General features: G+C 43.2%; 1 protein-coding gene across 2 annotated transcripts in view; it reads left to right on the forward strand.

Moving 5' to 3' along the window:
• Positions 1–6558: 6558 nt before the first annotated feature.
• Positions 6559–19565, forward strand: part of CROCC2 (ciliary rootlet coiled-coil, rootletin family member 2) — an 87853-nt gene continuing 74846 nt past the window's right edge. The window contains exons 1-4 of one of the 2 annotated variants that reach the window (XM_028730976.2): positions 6704–6865; positions 13815–13968; positions 15755–15900; positions 19100–19252. In XM_028730976.2, the coding sequence (XP_028586809.2) occupies positions 6812–6865; positions 13815–13968; positions 15755–15900; positions 19100–19252 (507 nt within the window). In that variant the 5' untranslated portion in view covers positions 6704–6811. Of the gene's footprint in view, positions 6866–13814; positions 13969–15754; positions 15901–19099; positions 19253–19565 lie in introns of both variants that reach the window. The other variant, XM_028730975.2, reaches the window with a different exon arrangement.

Below are 19565 nucleotides of genomic sequence, written 5' to 3' on the forward strand. Positions count from 1 at the left end.
TTGTGAAACTGGTACGTTCAGGTGAGCCAACTGAGACATCCGGTTGTCTGGCTACCTAGTCTAATACCGCAGAATCATCCCACCCAGCAAGCCTGAAAAACTGGGCTAACTGGTATAAGTCCACATGGCTCATTGATATTAAAGGAGACCTAACCCACGCCAGCTGGAGAAGTGACTCTATGAATTCGTGTGATTTAAACTCGGTACAATTTGCAGCTTGCAACCATTAACAAACCCTCACCAACATTTCGAATGAATGTGAAATGAAATTCGCTTCTAATACAGTAGATTAAAAAGCATGGGAGAATGTGTAAGTTTCCATCTCAGTTGCTCGTTAGTCCAGTCTTAAGATCAGCTCTCCGCATCGCCACATCAGATTGCAATTTTAAAAATATAGATTATGAAAATTCATATTTCTGAACGACTATTACACATTTTTGTATAAAACAAAAAAAATTCCTTCCAGTAGCACCTTAAAGACCAACTAAGTTAGTTCTTGGTATGAGCTTTCGTGTGCATGCACACTTCTTCAGATATGTGTATCTGATATGTGTATCTGAAGAAGTGTGCATGCACACGAAAGCTCATACCAAGAACTAACTTAGTTGGTCTTTAAGGTGCGACTGGAAGGAATTTTTTTTGTTTTGACTATGGCAGACCAACACGGCTACCCATCTGTAACTGGAACATTTTTGTATGCAATTGTGCCCAATATACGGTTTTTCAAAGAATGTTTCCCTAATATTTTCCCTAACATAATGCATTTCTGTATATTCTTTTCACAAGTATGTGGCTTTTGTGTATACTTTATATGGATGTTTGTTCACATTACTTGGCTGGAGAACTACATTGCGAAATTAAAAGAAGCACAAATTTTGAAGGATTGCTCAATCTTGGTTCACATAAATGCAAACTGAATTAAATTTCTCCCACATCCCTGTCATGAACCATACACTTAAATCCAATTGGAAGAGGGTGACATACGCAAAAAGGGACTCTGATAGCTAATGATGCTGATGGCCTATATAAATTCGTTTCCTGCATCCCCCTCAGATTTAAAGGGAATGCACTTACTAGCATTTTTTAATTTGCTTTTTTATTTAGAATTTTAAATCCTCCTTTTCTTTATAAAATAAACTCAAACCAGCTTACAACATAGAAATTCATATGAAAACACATCAAATGTAAACCAAACAACAACGAGACCAGTCAAAGTCATTTTCCCCTCTCAGGCAAAGGACAAGATGGTGCCTTCACGTTCTGAAGCTGACAAGCTGAATTTAACTTCAGCGCTGGCAATGAGTTAGCCTCCTCCGCTGCACCTGAGGACAAGAACAGACTTGTTTAGGGGGTACACGGTAGGGGCACACACAGATCTGAAAGGGGAAGGAAGAGGGTCTCAAAGTGAACAACCATGTACCAGATACCACTACCTTAACCAGCATCTGTCACCTGAGGCGAGTGCCTGCCTCTGCCTAATGGTAGAGCCCCGAAGGCAAATCAAAACTACTAAAATCAATTAAATACTGTAAAACCTGGAGCAGGATAAAAATTATATGCAGCTTGATTGTAGGAAAAACCTCAAAGCGGTTTACAAAAGATTAAACAGCAAAATTATAACTAAAAAACTTTACAACCATAATTCCTGATATGCAGAAAGTTAATACCACAATAAAATATATTAAAGCAAATTAAAATTGTCTAAACATCTGGGTAAGTGTATCCAGTGCTTTTTTTCTGAAAAAAATGTTTAGGAGTATTCTCATTTTGACTCAAGAAAACCACCATTTTATAGTTCAAATCAGGGGAAAATAAATACATTACGTTGGTACCTCGGGTTACATACGCTTCAGGTTAAATATGCTTCAGGTTGCAGACTCCACTAATCCAGAAATAGTACCTCGGGTTAAGAACTTTGCTTCATGATGAGAACAGAAATCGTGCTCTGGCGGGGCGGTGCCAGCTGGAGGCCCCATTAGCTAAAGAGGTGCTTCAGTTTAAGAAGAGTTTAGGTTAAGAACGGAACTCCAGAATGATTAAGTACGTAACCAGAGGTGCCACCGTAAATGGACAAAAGTACAAAGATTAACAAAATGTTTAGGGGTAGTATGTGTACTCCTAGGGGACGCAGGTGGCGCTGTGGGTTAAACCACAGAGCCTAGGACTTGCTGATCAGAAGGTCGGCGGTTCAAATCCCCGCGACGGGGTGAGCTCCCGTTGCTCAGTCCCAGCTCCTGCCAACCTAGCAGTTCGAAAGCACGTCAAAGTGCAAGTAGATAAATAGGTTCCACTCTCGTGGGAAGGTAAATGGCATTTCTGTGCGCTGCTCTGATTCTCCAGAAGCAGCTTGGTCATGCTGGCCACAGGACCTGGAAGCTGTACACTGGCTCCCTTGGCCTATAGAGTGAGATGAGCACCGCAACCCCAGAGTCAGCCACGACTGGACCTAATGGTCAGGGGTCCCTTTACCTTATGTGTACCCCTGCATACCCCCAGAAAAAACCACTGGACATATCTAAATAGGAATATCTTCAGCAAGTGCCAAAAAGAATACAGTGAAGGTGCCTGACTGGTATCACTAGACAGGGGGTTCCAAAGTGTTGGCGCTGCTACAATTATTTTCTACAATTGTGTCTTACTTCCAAGGAACCTGGGCAGACCCTAGGAAGTAGCTAGATCAGACTGAGAAGGAATGGCTTGGGCCAACTGTTAACTTCAAATGTTTAGCTTATTTTTTTTATTTTCATCTAGTGGTATGAAAAGCTATGTTTGTGTAGGCCAGCACAAGCTACTAAGCCAGAGTAGCCACTCTCTCTTTTTTTATATAATAATTTTTATTGATTTTCCAACATAGAATAAAAACAAAACAATTAACAATACACAAACAAACAAACACATATAAACACGTATAATTTCATAACCTCTTTTTCTTAAACCTCGTTTCAGCGACTTCCCCATACCTCCCTTTTCTGCATCCCAAATGTTAAAATTTTCTCAGCAACCTCTCACTTCAATTATCATGTTATTTACTTCTCTTATCCTTCTTCTCTTACCCAATCGTTTACAGCTGTAATTCTGTTTTTGTTATTACCCTTGACATTTTAACACTCATTAATTTTATAACAATTCTTAAGATACTCTTTAAACTTCTTCCACTCTTCTTCCACCGTCTCTCTCCCCTGGTCTCGGATTCTGCCAGTCATCTCAGCTAGTCCCATGTAGTCAATCACCTTCGTCTGCCATTCTTCCAGCGTGGGTAAATCTTGCATCTTCCAATACTTTGCTAAAAGAACTCTTGCTGCTGTTGTAGCATACAGAAAGAAAATCCTATCTTTCCTTGACACCAGTAGCCACTCTCTTTTAGCTCTCTCGTTGGCAACAGTTTCTCCTTACCCTGCCTTGAAAGTTGCACAAACACAAATTACTGGAGCGGGTATGGGTAGCAAGGCGCATCATCCACAGATACTAGGAAGGGAATGTTCCAAAAATGCTGAAGGTATTTTGCTTTGCTCTCATTTTTCCATTAGACACAAGATTTGTAAACCTTTCCAGTAAAACTGATGTGCATTCCAGTGAAGGGTGTAAAATATCTTAAAGATTCATCATGATGTACACGTCTGTGTATGTAATCTAAGATTCCACCCACCCACCCAACGAAAACATATTTATGGATTACACCAAACAAATGTAAATAGAAGATAGAGACCTGGCCAGAAAAGGTATTCTTTAATTATACTATATGTATGCACTAAAGTGAAAAATGTTGCTAGGCAGGATGAGCTCATAGCAGAGGAAGAATGTGAACATTTGACAAGTAAGAAGGGTGCAATCAGGAACTTGATTAATTGCTTATTAGTAACATTGTTAAGAAATATGCAGCTCATGCATAAAATCTGACTGAGTCCAGTGAAGCTTTAGTGAATGTGTCTAGGACTGCAGCCTTAATTACTAATAGCTGAGCTGGAGCTCTAGCCTGAGGCTATGTATACATTACCAGTTTAAAATGCAGCAATGATGTCTCCCCCTGCTGTGTTTCAAATTGCACTTGCCCATCGTTGTACGCAGGGGTGCCCACTTGAATACAATATCGGAGGGGGCAGGTAAGCCCCTCTTGCACAATGGATCACAAGGCACGGCAAACACACACCATTTGAATGGCAATGCCCATCAACCTTTTTGGGGGGGATTGGCCTCCTCAAATATTTTATGGAGACGGAGGCTAAAGGGACATTGGCCCCTAGGAGTTGGCTCCTGTGGTTGTACATATCAGGACAGCTGGATGTGTTTCCAAATAGCTCAGTCGGTAGAGCATGATACTCTTAATATCAGGTTCATGGGTCTGAGCCCCACATTGGGCAAAAGATTGGGTGTTCGACTAGATGACCCTCTTAGATCCTTCCAAGTCTATGATTCTATGATTCCAAGTCACCCTTCGTCTGTCCACACCAGTGGGAAGAAAGGGTGTGTAGATGTCTTCATATAGCTTTGGTTTCCAAATCATATTAAAGCTGATTTGGGGGGAAACATGTCAAAATGCAGCATTTCTCAATGAAGTACAGGATAGATGTGGGTCATGGCTAACATAATGTGCACATGGTTTCACAAACCAGTGGTGGGAGTGTGCTGGATGTAGAGTAAACGAGAGTGTGCACATAGCCTTAGTTTTGAATTCCAGGGGAAACAGGATAGCTTGTTGTAAGACTATCCTATGGTACCTTAAAGTCTGACAAATGTTTTGTGGCAAATTTATTGGACAATATTTTGTGTCCTGCTCATCAAACACAGGGAATCGTATAAAACTGAGCTTTACTTGCACTGAGTTGCTGACCTGTGGATGACTCTCCTGCATTTATGGATTCAACCTTGCTTCCTGTCCATTTTTATGTGTGTCTCATGTGCTGGTCAGATCCTAAAACACCAAAAGCAAATGATACGCTTTGCTACAGCTGCACTGGCTTCATAATGTGTCATATGTTTTGCATAGGAAGAGAGGATGGAAATACACTAAATGTTCCTTAATTTATCCAAATGCAGTAGCACTTAATGTGATGAGAAATCAAAACATGTTGTTTGCTGGGAATGTAAAAGCTGATATATAGTGATGACAACATTCTAGATCACTGCATGCATCTAACAAGGTGGACTCCAGATGACAAATGTTTATGTTGCAATAAACTCAGTCTTAATGTAGCACAGAATTATTTATTGGGATTGCTAATTAGCAAGGACTGCATTAATTCTCTCTACCCACAGTTGTGTTTCAAGATGTAATAATAGTCCTGGAGATCAGAACTTAAATTATGTTGAGTTATTTAACTGGTGTATCTTACTCTTAAACAAAATCCATACAGCCTCGAAATTTAAGTTGTTTCCAGACAAAGGGCTCCTAGCTCTCCTAAGTCACAGCTCTTCCACTGTAAGCTATAAGCAGAGCAGCAATTGACAGTCTACAGTAACAGGAATTATGTTACAGGGAACCAGGCAGAGGGCTTTCTCGGTAGTGGCACCTGCCCTGTGGAACACCCTCCCATCAGATTTCAAGGAAATAAACAACTACCTGGCTTTTAGAAGACATCTGAAGGCAGCCCTGATTAGGGAATTTTTTAATGTTTGATGTTTTATCGTGTTTTCAATATTCTGTTGGAAGCCACCCCAAGTGGCTGAGGAGGCCCGGCCACAAGGACGGGTATAAGTAATAAATTGTTGTTGTTGTTAACTTTTATTTCTGTGTCTACACCACTGTGTTTTGTCCACAATAGTGGGTGTGGCAGAGCTGTGTGGGTTTAGAAAGGGCCATTCACTGAAGCAGAAAATTTTAAATAATTTTCATTCCCTCTTATCAAGCTTATTTTTAAAATCAATACCAGCCTATCCTGCAGCACAGAAGGAGGAGATTGGAATGGGGAGTTGAATATTTTTGGGCAAATTTAAATAAAACCAAAATGGGAGGAGGGGGTTGGAGAAGCTTCAGGAGCAAAAGGTTTCACTGAGAGGGCTGAATTAGTTAAATTAGTTGCAGCTGTGCAGCAATGGCATTCCAACACTTTCCATCTAGGGAAGGTGGAGAGCAAAAGCAAAAGGCTCTTACCAGTCACTAAATGGGCATTCCTGCCACTCCTTTCTATTTGTTTTCCATGATGAGTACCTGGCATATAGGAGAGACTCCTTTGCTTAACGTAGGCAGAGAGAGGACCAAGTGGTAGAATGGGGGTGGGGGTGGAAGGCAAAATGGATTGATGCAGCCCTATGGACATGAGGGAAGTTACATTGCCCTGCATACTTATGTTGAGAGTCAGTTTAGAAATACTATTAAGCGAGAGAGAGAGTATTCCGTAAAGTTGTATCTTCCACCCCTAACTATGGAATATGTTTATTTCTATTGTACTTATTTCCTAAGGCTGCAGTGTGCAATTAATTACATTATTATTACCATGGGACCAACCTTCCCGCCCAACAGTGGGGAGAAAAGTTCTCCCGCTTTCTCCTTCGCCGGGCCCGGTGAAACAGTTCCGCTTCCCGCGTCCCTTTGGTTTCCGCGGCAACCCCGGGCCGCGTTCTGTTTCCATGGCGACAAGGGGTACTCGGCGTCCCCGTTGTCTTAGCAACCGCGGCCGGGCCCCGCCGCGTGCGTCCTCCATTCCTGAAGGCAGCGGAGAAGGTTCCGCAGGGAGTCGCCGGCACTGCAGGCCTGCAAACTCTCTCTCCAGGGAGCGGACTTCCGACCCGCGTGTGCACCATTCCCTCTTATTTTGCAAGTCCCGAGAAGAGCCGCTCAGCCTCTCTGGCCGGTCCTTGCCCCGGTCTTTGAGCGATGAGCGAGAGCAGCGAGGAGAAGCCAAGTCTGAGGCTGGAAGCTGCAATCCAGGTTGGTGAGTGAGTGGCTCGCTTTCCAATACTTCTCCTGCGGCTAAGTTCAGAGCAAGTAATTAAAACGCACTGCCTCCGCCCCCTCGCACATGATGCTCCGCTTTGCAGCGCGGAACTGACGAGCCAGAAAAGGATAGAATTGCATTCCCTTCGAGGGGTGGGGGGTGGGGTGGGGGCAGAGGCCAGGTTTCCAACTTCGGAAGTAAAATGGCGAAATAAAAAATATTTCGCGTCTGCTTCCCTTTCATGTCGCTGATCTGGACAATATTTAGTTTCTGGGTGTCTACAGAGAAGATGATATGGATTAAAACCTCTGTGATCTCTTGATATGATATGCAAATACGTGTAGCAGCGGGGCCCAGGGTCATATTGCCAACCTATGAAACTCAAAACAGAAATCCCAGAATCAGAGTTGGAAGGGACCCTGAGGATCATCTAGTCCAACCCCCAGCAATACTCATTGAGTGACCTCGGGCCAGTCACTGTTTCTCAAACTAACCTAGTACCGGCCTCACAGTGTGGTTGTGAGAATAGTATTAGAGGAAGGGCCATTACAGTGTATTAGAGCACAAGCTTCGCTTGCAAATGGTCCCAGGTTTGCTCTCCAACGTCTCCACCTGGGGTGGCGGCAACACTGTCATGAAACCCCGGAGACCTGCTGCTGGTCAGTGCAGAGGGTACCATCTGGGATTGACTTGATATGAGGCAGTATTCTGTGTTCATGGGAGTAGGTTGAGTACTGTATTACAACTGGGGTATAAAGTAATTGTGCCAGCAAAGTTTATCAAGCATTAAATCAGACAGGGCTTCTATAAACCATGGGACCATACAGAGACTGGTTTTGCAGCACGACCCAAAAGCAGCCAGTTTAGCAGAGTAGCTTTTTTTGTCTCATCTCAAACCCTTAGCATTCTAAGGAGAGCTGTTATATGTTTGTTTGCATCTGCATTTTGCTGCAAGTAGAATTTCTCTGAAGATTTTGAAAATATGGACTATTAAAACCCATGTTTGAAGTCTTTCTGTGTTTGGCTTCTGCTCTGTTCTTCATGGCATCCGTGGATGACTGTGGTATCCAGGGCTAGTGGACTGTTGTCTTACCTGGGCTGAAGTTGTTTTGTGACAAATGTAGTTGTTGCCATTTTAAGTGACAGTAGAGGGCAGTAAGGTTTCAGAAATGAGAGTAAGGAACAAACGACTAGGATAGAGGATGTGTGAGTGTAACCCAACAGGAAAATAGATTTACAGCCCTATCCTACGCATTCACTCCGAAGTCTTGTTGAGTTTAATGAGACTTATTCTCAAGGAAGTAGTCATAGGGCTGCAATGGTAAACTGGACTTAATTCTTTGCAAACGTCTATTGATTTCAGAGCAGTTGTTCACTGGATTGAATTCCAATGGGGGAGCACAGAACTAGCCTACCATAAAACTGTCAATATTGTAATGCTTTGATGCTTCTATACAGCCTTTATCCACCCTAGCCATGCTCTCCTTTCTGTCCCAGCTAGATGGGAGTTATAGTCCTAAACATCTGGAAGTCACCAGGTAGGCAAAGGAAGGGCTGGCATAATCTTTCATGGGCCAGGGTCTACTTAGTCGTGTCTTTATGGTAATAAGGGTAAAGGGACCTCTGACCATTAGGTCCAGTCGTGACCAACTCTGGGGTTGCGGCGCTCATCTCGCTTTATTGGCCGAGGGAGCCGGCGTACAGCTTCCGGGTCATGTGGCCAGCAGGACTAAGCTGCTTCTGGCTAACTAGAGCAGCGCACAGAAACGCTGTTTACCTTCCCGCCGGAGACGTACCTATTTATCTACTTGCACTTTGATGTGCTTTTGAGCTGCTAGGTTGGCAGGAGCAGGGACCAAGCAACGGGAGCTCACCCTGTCGTGGGGATTCGAACCGCCGACCTTCTGATCGGCAAGTCCTAGGCTCTGTGGTTTAACCCATAGCACCACCTGCATCCCAGGGTCTACTTAGTCGTGTCTTTATGGCAGCATGATACTTTGTTATTTTTGTTAAAACAGACTAACATGGCCACCCCTTCTATAAATCATAAGTGTAGAAAGTAGCCTGGCACAAACCACTCTAGCAGAGGGATGGTAAATTACCATGAAGTAGGAGCCAGGGAAGGAGATTGTGACTGGTTCAAGGGCTTCATGTGAGGTTGCACTGTCTTACAGAGTAAGGCCAATCATCTCATTTTCTTACACTTATCACTTCATGTCTGTAAATTGGAATAGTGCAAGGATTTCCGATAAGAAGGCAATCTTCTTCACATTTTCTTATTTAGCATGAAGTGGAAGAGGTCTAGTCCCTGCTCTCCTGCATTTAGTGTTTTCATTCATTAAGTTGAAGTCGCTTTGTTTTGAGCCTTTCTTGTGCTGTGTGTGTTAACACCTGTGTGATGCGAAAGGGCATTCTGCTCATCGTGGGTTTTCCATTCACAATGCCCAACCTGGTTAGAGCAAGAGCTTCATGCCCCCAAATACCCTTCATATAGGAAAACGTGAACAGCTTTCCTACAGTTGGCTTTTCCACATTGTGCTTCATGGATTTTTGAGCATTGCTTGAAATGAGATGAAATTGATGCTGTTGAAATGATCACACTTGTCCTTCGCCCTGCGGCATGACCTACGAGTGGATTGTCAACTTACTACAGGCCTTGACACCTTTCAGGAGACCATTTTGTACTTGCATTGCATGTGGGTGGCTTGTGTTTCACTACTCTTCTTTGTGAATGGGCAAAGTCAGCTAACATGCAGATGCCTCACCAATGGCTGCTCTTTCCACAGCTGCCACAGCTGTGCTGACATCACCAGCTGCAGAGGGAGTAGCTATCTCCATGGGTCCTATTCAGAGACTCCATGCTACAGCTGCAACTCATTACCCAGGCAAAGTGTTTTAATCAATGCCTTTGCTGATTGGTGGCCTGAATGTTACAACTATGCTGAACTGGAATTTCTGCTAGTCTTGCAGTTTTCATACTCGCATGCGGCATCTGTTGTTTTAAAAGGCCAAAATGCTAAAATTGTTTAGGGGGGAATGGATAAATTGTTAAAGGGACAAGATCACCTTACAAAAGCATATTCCCTTCAGGGTTTTTAAAAAACCCATTATTAGCAGTCCTAGGTATAGCATAAAACCTACATAGCACCCAGTAGAGCATTGGTGAGACATCTGTGATCCTCCAGTTGTGGTTAGACTACAAGCCCCAAATCCTCTGACCATTGTCCATGCTGGCTGGGACTGATGGGAACTGGAGTCCAACAGCTCAAAGGTTTCCCACCATTGTAGCAGAGCCTAATCTAACTGAAACAATCAGGGATTTGGCTCTTTGCTCCTAGTCTTCACCAGGCAGCATATGTTATGTCTGAGCAAATCTCGGTGTCTTTGTATGTTTCTCTGTGTGATTTCCATTTGCATTTGTCTGATATGCCATGTGTGGTCTGTGCAGTGATCTGATTTTTTTTTAATAGGAATTCGTTATTGCAAAATAATATCATTTGTATTTGAGTTTTAGAAGTAGAATGTTTTCAATCCCTAAAAATGGTTGTAAAAGGTAAAGGGACCCCTGACCATTAGGTCCAGTCGTGACCGACTCTGGGGTTGCGGCGCTCATCTCGCTTTATTCGCCAAGAGAGCCGGCGTACAGCTTCCGGGTCATGTGGCCAGCATGACTAAGCCGCTTCTGGCGAACCAGAGCAACACATAGAAACACCGTTTACCTTCCCGCTGGAGCGGTACCTATTTATCTACTTGCACTTTGACGTGCTTTCGAACTGCTAGGTTGGCAGGAGCAGGGTCCGAGCAATGGGAGCTCACCCTGTCGCGGGGATTTGAACCGCCGACCTTCTGATCGGCAAGTCCTAGGCTCTGAGGCCCAGTTCTCATCTATTTTCGTGGATAGACATATTGCTTTAACTGCACACAACTGGTCCTTCAGATGCTTATGCAACATACTTGCTATTTTCTTTTCTTCCCTCTACAAACCAGGCTGCCCACCAAAGTGCTTGGATAGTGTTGTGCCAAAATATTCTCTCTATTTCCCCCCCAACCAAAATTATTGAAAAGGAGAGGGTTTTTTGGTCAAATTCTTGTGGGTGGGGTGCAGGTCTTTTTTTGCCATGCTTACGTTACTTTTGAGGTGGCCAATTTATGCTTGGTGGGTGACCTTTTTTCCCATTCTACAAAACATCTCCTCGGTGGTCTGCCCTTTGCCCTCTGCCACTGATTCAATCAAAGCCCAGGGGAAGAAATCATGAGGTAACTCCTTCTATGGGATTTTTTCAAATAAGAAAGTGCAGCCAGCCAATGGGGTTGCAGAGATGCTTGAGGAAGGTTTACAGGAAAGAAAAGATCACATACTACCCTTGGCCACCTTGCAGAAATAATATGAGAGCTCCTAATCTCTCCTGCATCCACCAAAACTTTAAAGTGCCCTAAGAATAGTAGTCTACAGTAGTGCTTTGGTTCTCAAACTTAATCCATTCTGGAAGTCTGTTCCGAAACCAAAGTGTTCCAAAACCAAGGGGCGCTTTCCCATAGAAAGTAATGCAAAATGGATCAATCTGTTCCAGACTTTTAAAAGCAACTCCTAAAACAGCAATTTAACATGAATTCTACTAGGTAATGAGACCATTGATCCATAAAATGAAAGCAATAAGCAATGTTCTTCAGTCACACAATCAATCAATAGCTGAACTGGCTGGCTTCCACACAGTCACAAGAACAAAAAAAAAAAAAAAGAGGCACAAAAACATAAAATAAATAGCAAAAACAGACAGACCTCAGCATAACACTCAAAATGGAAGCGTAACACTCAAAATGCAGCATGTTCGACTTCCAAAAAAAAGGTTCGCAAACCGGAACACTTCCAGGTTTGCAGTGTTTGGGTCCAAGTTGTTTGAGTACCAAGGCATTTGAGAACCAAGGTACCACTGTACTTTGTCATAGTAGTAGTACTCAGGGTACATCTGCCCCAGTATCCCTTGGTACATTTCTTTCCACTTCAGTTTGTCTTGGTATTAACGTGCATGTGTTTCCCACATGTATACACTTCCTCATCTTCTAGTATTGCGTAGTTTAGGAAAAATATAATTTATGCAGTCTCAAGCATACAGGCGCATACACACACACACACACACACACACACACACACACTTTCTGCAATGGGAGACAGGAATCTAACTTTTGAGATACAGTACTAATTTTGATCTAGCTGAAGTTGTATATGATCCAAAAATCCCCCCCTACTGAGAGATCAGCTGAAAATACTATGGGGATGTGCATGTGAGTAGCTTGCATTTTAAAAAAAGGGGGGGAGGATCCAATAGTGATGGAGGAGAAATTATGAAGAACATTGTGAGACATTTGTCAAAATATAAGCAAGAGATTACTGGATGGTTTTGCTGTCTTTATCTTTATAACTTCATGTGTATGTGTTTTGCGGGGGCATCTTGGGAAGTGGAGTACCGTACTTTTCAGATACAATTGGAAACAAGATTTGGAACGAAGTGCCGATTGCAGCAGCCTCCTTATTTCAATGAGATTTGTTCGTAATTGATGAGGTACAGACGATAGAGGGCATTGTTGCTGTATTTTCTGTACGAAGTTTTAGCTCTGTTGGCATGGCAACAACTGTTTTTTTGTTTATTATTATGCTTCACATCTTCATGCAATATGTCTTTCTTGTTCTGTGAGCACAAGGGAGCCCCAGTAATGACTGGGCCCAGCAATAAAACATTGAGAAGATAAGCAGGCAAGCGAATTAGCCACCTGTGTGGGTTTGACAACAGGGTGAGAAGGACAAAAAAGTAAAGATGTTCCCACCCGACACAATTCAAAATCACCTCAGAATCAAACTTTACAACCACCTAATAGGCGTAAGCCCTGGTGGCTTCTAGCACAAATTAAGTTCAGATCTCAGATCTACCCATTATTTACATGCACTGTACATTTGTGAATAGCATCAGCCATGAGAAAAAAATACCCTCCAACATTTTGCAGATGGAAATAGGGTGTCATAATACCATTCTCAGTATCTTTAGTACAGTATTAGTTTTAAATGGTGCTAGCAGTTCTAGTAGCATCAGCAACAAAACATAAGATCCAAGAGTAGGGTTGTAATTCCTGATGTCATTTCACTTAGTTCATTTCCTACAAAATTATTATGCTCATCTTGCATCGTGGCTCTATCTCTTTCATAATTTTGATGCTCTTTTATCCTTGCGTGCTTCACCTGCATAAGATTTCATAATGGTTTTCAGAAACTTAGACGTGAATTTCATAACATGAATTCTGGCCATGTAACCGACATCATTGGTTTATGTAAGTTTACCACAGACATATGATAAAGCGAAGTTAATGTAGCAGGATTTATTATCACAAAAAAGCTTTTAGAAGTATTTTGAAAACAACACAGTTCAGGGCCTTGTAATCCTGTGTACCCTTGCAGAATCTTAACTTGCACTCACCTAGGTGAGGACACAAAGTAGGGAATTGTATTATATTGCATAAGCAATTTTGAAAATGCTAACTTTGTACATGAAGAGTGAGTGAGGAGGGGGAAATAATTTGTGCAGATATTTGAATTCCTGGACCTTCATAAGTTTAAAAGATTGCTATCATTGTATTTTTGGTTTTAGCTGAAGCTGAGTAGGCCAGCCTTCCAGATGTCCTTGCCTTTCTATTTTTATTGAGTTTATAACTTGTTGAAATGCGCTAAATGTCAACGAGATATAAAGAGATCACATTTTTCTCTCTCTACACACCCCCACACACCTTCAAAGGTTTCTAGCTATGTGACAGCCATTCTTAGGCCTAAGTTTAGTTTTATGCTGATCTCAGAAAGTCCATCATAAAGAGGTAATCGCTTCCCAGGGCCCAGCAATGGCTAAATAAAACCTTACAAGCTTGCCAGCCAATGCTTAACTTCTGTGTGTATTTTAGAAACTGGAGGATACGGTGCTGCATCCCAGAGCGAGCAAAGATGACAAAGCATTGACCGTGCAAGGGGAAGGAGAGAGAGCTGAACCCACAACTGTCCCAGCTAGGATCCGACAGATCATCACACAGAGTCTGGCTGAGCCATCATCATCCCAAGGTGCTGTCTGGGACTTTGGCAGAGACATAGAGCAGAGACATCCCGAGGGTGGGGTTTTCAAAGCAAGAACAAATGCAGGAAATCAGGAGGTGGGGCTTTGAAGCTCCTAACATCCCCACATACCACGCAGTGTTGGCTCGATGATGTTTCTGAAGACTTCCTCCTTGGAAGAAGTTGACAGAAAATTCAGTCCACTATCGCCATGCGTGTGGTAACAGCCTTTCCTCGCTTCCATTCCATGCAAAGCAGTCCATTGGACTCGTTCAGAGTACTGTGTAAAACTAGCAGCTTCTGTTCATGGTAAATGAATCCAATATTGTGTTTCTGACTGTGAGCAGGTAGCCCTTCCAGATGGAAGGGGGAAAGAGCAATCACCAGGGCCAGTCCTAATATTGGGCAGAGTTAGGGGAATGCCTGAGGCAGCAGACATAGAAAGGGCAGCAAATGGTTTGCTCTTGGGTACATGCACCTTGACTTTGCAGCTGGGGAGCATTTACTGTTCTGCCTCAAGCAGCAAAATGTCCTTGGCCAACCCTAGCCTATAGCAAGGGGAGAACAATGGTCCTAAGTCCAAGGGACATCCTTTCTTTCAGATGATTGCCCTTTTCTTTTATGTCCCCAAAAGACATTGTGGATTTCTCTCTCATTGCAAAAATAAATAAATTACAGTTGGGAAGAGTTCCTGAACCTTAGAGATTCTCAGCCGTAGCCACCAAGCAAAGACTGAGGGAGATAGTTTAGCTTCCAGAAGACAGTATAAAGTTGTTTGCCGTCATGTTACATTTGAGGATCAGAAAGATTAAGCAACCTGCCAAGCAACACTCAACGTGCCTGGACACGAGCTGGAAAATTAGCCCAAGCTTCTCAGTCCCCACATGGAAGATCATCATTATCCCTGTAACGATTGGGCATGGCTATCTTGCGGCCTGTGATTAATAGGCCCTTTCAAGGCAGCTTTCCATACAGCTTTGTAAACCCATGGCCACACTTTTGGCTAGACATCATCTGGCCCCAGAACCCGTTTTCAACACTAGAAAGCAGCCCTGGAACATACAGAGGGAGATAATGAATGCAGGTTTCTCTTGCTAAAGAACAGTCTTTAGTCCCTGGAACTCTTTTGAAACATTGGTACTTCCTTTTCATAGGTTGGCTCAAAGAATGGGCCCTGTCCCTTAAAAAGGGAGAAAGAATGCTGTGCTTTGCCATGTTAAAACATTAAACTTTTATTGGAAGATGCTTTAGCAAAATAAATAAGGCAGATATCTTGTATCAAGTACTTGCTTGCAATCAGTTCTTAGTATTAATACATCCCTTTTGGACAACTTAAGTGCTTATGCTTTGAATCCCAAGGTTTTTGTACTAAGGGGTTAATCCATATACCTTGGTAGGGTGAACATCCTCAGTCTGTTCATAGGTTGCCTTTCCTGGAACTAGGAATGAAATTATCTGTCAATTTTAGTTCTCGCAGTTTCTAATTTTTCTAATCTTAAATTCATTTAGGCATCTGCGTGTGCATTCTCTTAATAAGCACATTTTTATAGGTAGTTTTGACTAATTTGCACATTTTTGCAAGCAATTTTTATACATGAATATATTTTTGTAAAAACATCACTTGGTTGGAGAACTCTATTGCAAAATTCAGATAAGTGCAAATTTAGAATGGTTGTGTTCCCATAGTGTTTCAAAAAGTGTGGATTTGGTAGATTCACCTTTCACTGTGAACTGAATTAAATATGTCCCTTCTTGCTACCTGCAGCCAACCTATTCCTTTTATTGCTGTTTCCAGCTTTGTCAGAAACAGCCTCTGCAGACAATATGCAAGAAGAAAACCGCTTGTTGCAGAAGGAGCTCTCACGCCTTGAGGACCTGTTGGCACAAACTCGTGCGGAGAAGGATGAGCTGGCTAGCAAATACCATGCCGTTAGTGAGAGGGTAAGATCAACATTTGAAGAAACCCATCTTAAAAAAAACAAGCTGATTTTTGTATGGAACAATCTTGCAAAAACACAAATCCAGCTGAGAGCTCCGTCACAAAACAATTATCCATCATTCTCTCTTGCAGCTGGTGTAGATTGGCAGCTGAGGACATATTGACTGGCAACACAGAGAGAATTAAGATGGAGGGCTTACTCATAAGTTCAGATAAACCTTACATTGCCATGACTCTTGGTCATGCACACTTCCCCATGTCCTGGGCAGGTCCTGTGACATGACAATATACAGCTTATGGACATTGGTTCCATTGTTTCATTTGGCTTCTCTCCCACAAGAACTTACATAGTAGGTTACAGTTTGCTTTACTCCTTGTAGTCCTGGCTGCCCTTCAATGCCATAAACATATCTTGAGACCTAGCAAGAGCAGTTTTCAAGAAGGAAGGGCATTCAGAATCTGTGGGCTACATCGCAAAAGTCAGGCTGTATATAGGACTATTGGAGCACCTCACCGTATTCTTCGCAAATGGTTATCAGTTTGGCTCCATTTTGAAGTCGCTGAGAGCTGCTTCCAAATCAAAACACACATAGATAGTCATTCACGATGACCACATGAGAGAAGGATTAAAAAAATAAATAAAGTGGGTCTAATATTACAGTTTGGGGTGAAAGGTGAGACTTGGATCTGAAAAGATTGAAAAATATATCTATCATTGAGCATCTAGGCTTTGTGGTGTTTTGGGCTCATGTAAACCTTAGGAGCACCCAGGCAGAATTTCGTAAGAAAGACATTCAATCAGGAAAAGATGAGCTTCTAGCAAAAGAACCTTATTTCTTTGCAGTGGTCTATGTTTTTTGAAGGCTGGAAGCACCCCTCCCATTTTCTATCAAGTTGCACTCCCCGTTTATAAGATAGTGGCTCCTGAATTCAAGTCAGCGCAAGTGCCATCTGCTTCAGCGTCATTCTCCAGCTGAGAGTAGAATACAGTACTATAATAATATGTTATGTTGTAAGTAATTGAGGCGCACCTATGAAATAAACCAAAATAATGAGGAAGAGGCCTTAATAGATAAACTAGACTGCTAAGTTGTCTTTCCCATACTACAGTAGCGTAAGCCCACTATACCTAAGAATGAAAGGTTAACGTAAGCATAATGTTTGGCTAGTATGTCTTCATTACTCAGATGCAGCTAATATGTTTTCAAAGTGTTTATTTGTGTGAAAGTAGACTCGGAAACAGAATGGCCGAGCAGCTGCTTTTAAACCCAACCAACCATCTAGCATTCTGCTGCAGCAGCGACCCTTTGAAGGAAAATTGCCAGGAATCACATTCTGGTGTGCAAATGTTGGGGGATTATGGTGCGCAGACACAGTCCATTGGTATCTCCTCAGGCGTGCTAGAGCGGACAGGATGTTGGCCCTGTTTTCACACACTGCTGCTTTCTGGAGTATGCAGTTGCAGGTGGTCATGGTGCTTAGCTGTTGTGGCCCCTTCCCCGGGAGAAACTGGTGCTTGGTTTGCTGCCTGGAGAACATAGGGCACATTCTTGGCTAGACAAAGGTTCCCATCCAGAGGAGCATAAATAATTATAAGTCCAAACAATCCCTGCCTCCAGTCCACATGACAGGCACGGAGATCCAGGCCTGACTCAGCATCAAGCCCTCCGAAAAGCTGTTCCAACAGACTGGGACGGCTGCCCTGCCCCCAGCTGCTTCTTTTTGCTGAATGGGAGCAATGGAATGAATGCTATTTGGGAGGCCGAAAGAAGTGGAATGAATGGGTGAGGTCTTGATTCATGTAGGGCAGGGATGGAGAACCTTTTTCTGACCAAGCGCCACATTCCCTCCTGAGTCGCCTTCTGTGGGCTGTGGGTCAGTGGTGGGTGGGTCCAGAGGAACAAGTGGGCGGAGAAACAAATGTAAATTTTACCTGTATATAGTAGGCTAGTCTTACGCAAACCCACACACCCTCCCTTCTCTGTCCTCCATCTAGGCAAGTAAGAGGCATTGACGGAGTTCAAGAACACAGTCCAGCCAAGCAAAAACAGTCAAGGGGGGTGCAGGGCAGGGCCAGTGAAGGATGTGCCATGAGAAATTGGGAGTCTACGAAGGGTGTGTGGCCTGGAAGAGTCCTGAGGGTCGCACAGAGTCCTGGAGGGTGACATGTCGCCCCCAGACCTGAGGTTCCCCACTCCTGCTGTAGTCGTTGTAAATTTTGCTAGGCAGAAGAATGAGCTGCATTTGAGTGCCATGAGGAAGCTTTTGCCACCATTTGCAAAATGCCACCATTTGCTTTGATACATGCAGGTGTATTTCTGCATGTAGTGCAAAGTGCAGGATTGTGTGAGACCTAGTATCTAGGGCACTATTTGACCTGAATAATCCTATGCATGTTTATAATTTAGTTCCAGCGTGTCTAGTGGGACTTAATCTCCTGTACGTCTGTTTAGTGTTGCAGCTTAAGGCTGCTATCCTGTACACATTTACCTGGGCATAAGTCTCACTGAACTCAGTGAGACTGAATTTTCAGGAAATATGCATAGAATTGTGCTGCAATAGTCTCAAGTTTCATTTTTTTCAAAGCTTGTTTTATCGCCCTTTAGATGTCAAGAGACTCTACAAAATGAGCAGGCAGTGTCTACAGAAAGATTCTGTGCCCATCACCACTATATTTCCTTCCCTTAAGGCCTTTAGTAGTGTCCTTGTTAGGTACACTGACCTTTCAGCTTCTCCGTAAATCTCTTCCTCCTCTTCAACCTCCCCCTGCCAAAGATCTAAATTTGTAACCAGCCTTAGCCAATTTGAAACTGCAGGATTTCAGCCACATTACAGTCTGAAAGGAAGAGAGAAAGAAGATCATGCAAATTCAGTGATTCATATTTGCATGAATTCTCATTACATTTGCGAAATGTAGGCATGAAGATTTTGAGTATTTGGGATGTTGAATGTGTATTTCAGAGAAAGGAAGTTTCTGTTGTCCAGAGGTCCAGGAACAGCTGGGAGCCATGCTGGAAACCCTGAATTCTGCAAAGCTAGAGCTCATTTTCAAACACAGATTTATTTATTTTCCATTCATTTGGTTGCATCCTGCCACATTGCTCTGGTATGACATCTAAGGAGCCGGGCATTGGTTCCTTGCTGTTCTGCTCCTGACCCTTGCTCTGCCATTTGGATCAGGGAGGGTGTTTGCTTTTGTAGCTGGAGCTCCGAGGAGAGGAGGAAGGAAGCACAATGTTCCTGCAGATGAGACAGCAGTTCAAAGAGGATGAGAAGGCATACAAGCGCAAGCTGCAAGCCTACCAGGATGGGCAGCAGCGCCAGGCTCAGCTAGTGCAGAAGATGCAGAACAAGGTGGGTGGCATTACCTTGAACAGGTGGGAAGATGGTGGGGTCTCCCAGATGGATTCCATAAAGACTCAGCAGTGGGGCTTGCTGCAGAAGTTCTCCATTAGATTTGTTGGTCCTGTCTTGTTGATTTAGAAAGCATGCTCCTTGTACCTGCCTAGCATTTTCTGTTCCATGCGTTCTGTAGGGACCAGTACTCACAGGTGATGAGAACAGCACACCAGGCTTTTTTTATGAGACTACAAGAAGAAAGAAGCCCCCACCAACCAGCAGTTTCAGTTGTTTCCATGTGGATCCATTGGCAAACATAGCATTAGAC

This window comes from Podarcis muralis, chromosome 6 (assembly GCF_964188315.1).
Source record: "Podarcis muralis chromosome 6, rPodMur119.hap1.1, whole genome shotgun sequence".
In the NCBI taxonomy this organism is placed as follows: Eukaryota; Metazoa; Chordata; class Lepidosauria; order Squamata; family Lacertidae; genus Podarcis; species Podarcis muralis.